General features: G+C 43.9%; 1 protein-coding gene across 1 annotated transcript; it reads left to right on the forward strand.

The window, feature by feature from the left end:
* Positions 1 to 4,827: 4,827 nt before the first annotated feature.
* Positions 4,828 to 5,910, forward strand: LOC124654449 (36.4 kDa proline-rich protein-like). Its single transcript, XM_047193446.1, has 2 exons — positions 4,828 to 5,142; positions 5,248 to 5,910. The coding sequence occupies exons 1-2, from the start codon at positions 4,956 to 4,958 to the stop codon at positions 5,640 to 5,642; spliced, it is 582 nt and encodes a 193-aa protein (XP_047049402.1). The 5' UTR covers positions 4,828 to 4,955; the 3' UTR covers positions 5,643 to 5,910.
* The last annotated feature ends 957 nt before the right edge of the window (positions 5,911 to 6,867 follow it).

Below are 6,867 nucleotides of genomic sequence, written 5' to 3' on the forward strand. Positions count from 1 at the left end.
ACAGATTCTGGTTACAGTTACAAGCTGGTCGACCATGCCAGTAAGGCCAAAGGGACAAGTTTAAAGAAATAATGTGGTAATGTCCTTCTTTCAGTTCATGTCGTCTATTTTCTTTGATTCTTTTCTTCAGCCATGCAAGTTTCAGTGTTGTTTACCTTATTGCAGAACAAATTTATTTGTTAAAAGTTTAGATGTGATTTTGTTGTCAATTCTCTTTGCTATATTTTGTGCAGCCGCTAAATACTTTTCTTCAGCGCACACTTCTTGATGTATAAATATGATTCTTCAACTTAATTTGCTCTGTATGGATATGTTTATGCTCACTGCGATTTATCATGCATGTCTTTTCAAGATAACTTGGTTAGATTCTGGTTGGTGTTAGTTCTCTAATAAGTAAAAGTAACAGTTTTGTGCATGATTGCATGACTAGATAATATCTTACAGTATTGTATACTGTTCTTGAGCGATGATTAATTGCAAGAATAGCGAACAATGTTATGCACCCGAGTTTGGTAATAATAGGTAGTCGCTTGTTCTTGCTATTAGTAACTGATAGTTGCATATTTTCCTGTTATTTCCTATTGAAATTTGAATTGTAATTTTTTCCTATTAGTAACTGATGGTTGTGTAATAAAGGCAGAGATAATCCTCTTTAATTTTTGTTATAAAGGTTAGAGTTTGATTTTGAAATGTCAAGATTGTTAAATGCTTTTCCTTTTTCTGGTTCTATGTTGATCTTTCATTGCTTGATAATGCAATTCATGTTTTCAACCATTAAGATTATAGTGCGCAATAAAAGTGAGAGCTTGGTTACTAATGTGCAGGTCTCGCTTTCCCTTTTATCTACATGCCTTGTTATTGCTCTGCTGTTTGCCATTGTTAGTATTCATCTGTGATATGATTTAGTCTGTTTTGTTCAAGGAATCTTTATTGCTATGGCTCTACATGTTTCTGGAATATAGAATAAGAATTGTTCTGCTTTTTTTTAGGTTTTAGGTTGCAGGTCGTTGCTGCTCCTATTTCTCTGCCAGGTAGTTTTCTCTATCTTTGCCTTGTACCAATGTTTTTTTTTGCCTATTGCCTTGATTATGTGAAAACTACACATCGGTTTAGGAAGACTTAATAATATGACTAGATAATTTTTGAGAGTGACATGTTGGAGATGATTGATTATGAATATATTACTGAAAAAACACTAACAAAATGATTTAATTTTGTGTTAATAAAAAATTCAGTATTAGGGCCTCATATCGAATATTGCACCGGAGCCCCCAAATACTGGAGATGGACGAACGGATGCATCTCCTCGGTTTTTTGCTGCAAAATGTGATGCCGGTTGTGGCTCTATGCCCACCTCTTGGATTGTGTTCTTACCGTCGAGTGCCCAACAAGAGGGAGAGGAGGAGCGCAGCTGCGCTTGAGCACGGTGGTGGGGAAAGGAGGCTCGTGAAGATGAGCTTGTGTGTGCTGGACTGGCATCTCTATGTGTTCTCATGTAGGTATGAATTTGCTTACCTAATCCCCTGATTTGTATGGAGCAAAAGCAGCTTGCTCGAGTTTGTTCTATAACACTAACAGTTTGTATAATGTAAGACCTTCGAGTTCATACTTTTGGATTATGGCCTATAGATTTTCTACTATCAAAATATATATATCAGCATATAACTTTGTCTTACATTATACAAGTTGTCGAGCTTCTCAATTTAAGCCATACTTTCAGCAGCAAGTAAATCTCACACATAGTGACCTGCGTTTTACCTTCTTTTTTTTCCTCCTTTGCACTATCAACACATTACACTGTCTTACATTATACACACTGCCAAGCTTCTCAGTTTAAGTGACACTTTCAGCTTCAAGTTGTTCTCGCTGTCAAAGTTCTCAGTTTAAGGTACACTGTCAGTAGCAAGTAATTCTCACTGCCAAGCTTCTCACTGTCTTAAAAATGTTACTGCTTAAATCAAATTCATGGGCCTCTCAGTTTACTATGTGCTCACTCTAATTGAGCACTTCTAAGCTGTAATTTTTTTTTTGGAGAATCATCCATTTATGTTAATATCTTAATAGTTATGTTAGATCATATATTCTATTTAATTAGTTCAAAACTGTGCACATGTCTTTCCAATTGAAGTTTATAATGTGCATGCATATTGGTTAAGTTAGTCACCCAAACTATTGGCTTTTTGTATGAGTATCGAAAGTTAATGTACTGAATATATTAACTACGTGAGGTGTGTCCTATAGTGAGGTGCCTTATTTGCAGTTTAAAAATCCCATATTATGTGGTGTCAAGTGTATTTAGCTGGATCATTCTCGGCCCAATGCATATTGTTCTCTTTGTCATCTGTCATATTGTTCTTTTTTATATATTTTACAGGTAACTTTGTAATTCCAAATTAAATGTGTGTGCTTTTTCTTTGTCATGGACGGTGAACCAGAAGTTGTGTGTATATGGCATACTGCAGTTCTTGTGATTTGCAGGTCACAAAAGGAGAATCTATTCTACTTGGACTAAACTGCAATTGGCACCAATTGCCAATTATTAATCCACCTTGATGAATCTTATGTATGAACCTGGAGGGAGAGCGGTCTTAATATGAGCAACCTCCAGTGAGTCGTGTTGATGTCCTACCAGAAAAAAGATCGACCAATATCTTAATATCGTAGAGTTTTTCGGTTTATTATTAAGTGTATTACAAAATGATCATCACTATGTTTTTGTAAGCATATATAATTATTATTATTTTCCTACTAATACACGAGCTTCACGGGATCGTGCGCCAAAGCGCACATCTAAATCTAGTTATTGTGAATTCCCATGTTTTATGTTGTTCCGTGGAGCACTGTATACTTGATTCGTCCGTCTAATCTTCTTGGCATATAACAGTTCAGTATGCAAGTAGGGTATTCCAGGCCGGGTAACTAAGTACTGTATGTTGTAGCCTGTGAGACAAGTTGACCTTGTTTTCTGACGAGAGACAGAATTGGGGGCAGGTGATGACCGGAGTCGTACGTACAACTTTGTGATGGTTCGAAAAGAAACAACACAGCGTTGGGCATCTCCTGGACTAGTTGGTCACATCGTTGGGCATCTCCTGGACTAGTTGGTCAGTTCTCACACTCACGAGAGCGCACAAGATGGAAAGAGATTAAGGTCATCTCCAGCGGCCCAACTTAAAGCGATAATTTGCGTTCGTGTAGACGAAAAATGGATCTGCATCCCAGCCCAGCAGCCCGATGTAAAATGTCTGGCCTCTCAGCGGAAAAGCAAACGTGACCTAAATTTGCGCCGGGAATACGTCTGTGCGGACGCGTTTCATGACCTTGTATTCCTAGCCGGTCCCGCACGTTAGGGACAACGAAATCGAGTAACGTTCGCTCTTGTCCCCCGCCCCTTCTTTGCAGACCTAGGGCGCCCCCGCCACCCCACCATTGCCGCACCACACCGTCGTTGTCTACCAGGTCTCTCCATGTCACGCCTCCTCCTCGGTCCGGGCTCGGAGTTAGGGTAGTGGAGAGGTCCTGCCCGCATCGTTTGCGTTCTTGGGAGCGCCTACTAGCCTCGACGCCCAGGACCTATTCGATAAATTGCCGGTATCAGTACAACATTGGCAGTGGAAGAACTGTCCATTTACATGGCAGGGTCAGTACAACGTCCATACCGAGGGATGCACTATTATTTTTGAGGGAGTGATGTCGCAAGATTTGTGGATTTGATACTCTTTCTTTGGCATGGCCGGTTCGCACAATAACATTAATATGCTCAACTGCTCTCCGGTGTTCAATCGGCTTATGGAAGGCACTGCTCCTAAGATGAGCTATGAGATCATGGCAATGCATATGACAAATCATATTATTTTGATAGTGGCATTTATCCTGACCGTGCCACACTAGTGAAGATAATCCGTAATCCTCAAACATAAAAGGATAAAAGATTTGTCAAGGTGCAAGAGGTTTGTCAGGAAAGATGTGAAGTGGGCATTTGGTGTGCTCCAAGCTCGTTGGGCTATTGTTCGTCACCCGTCTAGAATATGTTCTCTTCAGACCATACATGAGGTGATGACATGTTGTGTGATCATACACAACATGATCGTCGAGACAGAGCGGCTTGATGACCGCAAAGAACATGGATGAAAGTTTCACGCTGAGTTGGTTGAGCCAAACCCTGAGGCAGATATCTAGGAGGAGTTCCTAAATATGAACGTTGAAGTCAACATTTCCAAACGCATCATCTACTTTTATTTGTTAATTGTGAAGTATGCCTATGTATTTTAATGCTTGATGCATGTAGACTTTCACATTTATTTGGTTGTAATAATAAAGTATTTTGAACCTCCATTTCAATTTATTTCATATTGCACATTTTCGGTGAAAATAACCTTAAACCTGCCTCACCGGATAGAAATCGGATTGCTGGAGACACCCAGACGTAAACAGACAATATTAGCCTGAAGACTATTTTTACGTCCACAAACCAATGCAAACAAACGCGCCCGGTCATTTTTAGGATCCCAGGCCAACGATGCAGGTGTGAGCGCGCCCGGCCGCCACCGGGGTTTGCATGTGGAGGAGCCCCTATCTTGTGTATCTCCTTCTCCTAGCTATGGTCTGCTCCGCTCAGTTCCAAGTTCCAACACGGGAGCATGTCGATAGAAAAAAAAACACGAAGGGCGACAGACAAAATGGTCCATGTCAAGCATCAGGGCACCACACAAAGAACCTTATCTTCTGGAAGAATTTAGGCACCCAGCTCTCGTTAACTCTGCCCGTGAAGGGAGAGTCACGCATGGTGACAAAGCCACACACGGGACGAAGACGATGGTACATGCATGCATGTCTCTTCCCTGACAACGAAGCGGCAGAGCCTTCCAAGAGGGCGTATCGGTTCTGTTCTTCTACTCCTCTCCTCCGCGTGCATAAATACCGGAGCTAAGCACAAGCAGACGACGTTCAAATCAATGGCGCCTCTGTTTCTCAAGAAGATGGACCGTTCTGGCGCCACCAGAATGCGCAGTTCGCACCTGCTCCTGCTACTGGTTGCGCTCCTCTCTTGTTTCCAGTGCCACCTCGCCGCCCGGCATGACCCGAAGCGCACGCCTGCCGTCGTCCACCCCGGCGGCGCGGCCACGGATGCTGCTTCCTCAGGTGCGCCACTAGCTTCAGATTGAAGTTGTTACTACACCTTACGTTCGGGCAAAAGTCCTAGCTAACATTCGGGCGCGATTCTTGTGCCATGTCGATCGATCGCAGGTGCCCCGGACGCCGTTCCGTGCCACGACAGGGCCGTCTGCAGCGAGAAGGGCCTGTTCTTCCCGCCGATCCCGCTCGTGCCGGAGCCGCCCAACATCGGCGGCGTGCCCATCCCTCCGAACCCGATCACGCCGGCGCCGCCGTCCCTCGTCCCGCCGGTGTTCCCCACCCCGTCTCCGCCGTCCATTCTGCCGCCGCTCGTCCCGCAGCCACCGCCGACGTCGTTGATACCGCCCGTGCTGCCGCTGCCGTTGCTTAACCCGCCGCCTCCGCCGCCACCGCCCCCGTCCATCCTGCCGCCGGTGCCCTTCTTACCGCCGACGCCGTTGATCCCTGGCTTCCCTGGCGTGCCTCCAGCTTCTTCCTCGAAGAACGGCCGACCGGCGAAACCATGAGGAGATGCTAGTCTTCTTGCGCTGATATATCTTCGTGGACATCAGGACATCCTATACCCAACATACTCCATTGTGTGCCCGTGCACTCCACTGTGTCTGTGACTCTGGCGTGGTTTTTGTTTGTTTTCGATGGCACTCCTCATATTAATCGAGCATATTTTGAGTTGCAATGTACTTCCTCCCTTCTATATTACTTATCGTAGATTTAGATGTATCTACACACAAAATATATCTAGACATATCTAAATAAGCCAAGTGTTGGCTCTCATGCATTATTTTAGGTTTATTGGAAACCCTGGACTCGCACTTCTGAGTTGTTCTAATAGCAATGAAGAAACACGGGGTTTTCCCATATAGTTCATTCTCAATTAAGGTTGGCTAGGAAATAAGGTTTTAGGAGGATAAGTGGCTAGATAATATTACACTCCGAGAATAATATCTAGCTCTGTGTAACATCGTGTGTCACGAATATACCTGTGCATTTCTCAGGCCGGGCCAAGCCTCGGGCCGGGCCGACCAAAGCCCGAAGCAAAAAATCCTGACCCAGGCCCGGCCCGGCCTGACCACCGGGCCGAAAAAAGTGTCCCAAGCTTGGCCCATCAAGGAGAAAGCCCGTCGGGCCTCGGGCCGGGCCGCTTCAGTAAAACACGTAAAATCGCCGCCCATGCCCGGCCCGGCCCAAGCATCGGGCCACAAAATCAGGCCCAAACCCGGAACAGAGGTGTCAACACCCGGAGTTTTAAGTCCAGATGCTTATTATGTCATACACGCAATCCCAGGAAGATTGTTTTTGTGAGACATAACAGTTGAATATCATAGAGTCATCATTTATTACAACACATAATCGTCTTACAACAATAGATCACATGATCCCATATTACACAAATGGTTGATCTATTGACCAACAACACAATACGTAGCGGAAGCGAAGTAGTAGTGGACTATCTATTCCACAAGCAACGCTTGATGTTAGAAGATGCTCCTAGTTATCGTAGACGTCCTGTTGTCCGTCGTCTTGATACAGATGCTCCTCTTCATAGTCTGGCATTTGAATAGCCAGGGACACAGCCATGAGTACTTTAAAGTACTCGTAAACTAATACAAATGTAACTGCTTAGCAGTTTTAGTAAGGGGTGCTAATCTCTAGGTTTATTTGCATAAAGCCAAGTTTAGTTCATAAACATTTAGTAAAGACTCCTCATTTTAACTAACTAACTCAAGTGGG

This window comes from Lolium rigidum, chromosome 5 (genome assembly GCF_022539505.1).
Source record: "Lolium rigidum isolate FL_2022 chromosome 5, APGP_CSIRO_Lrig_0.1, whole genome shotgun sequence".
Taxonomy (NCBI): Eukaryota; Viridiplantae; Streptophyta; class Magnoliopsida; order Poales; family Poaceae; genus Lolium; species Lolium rigidum.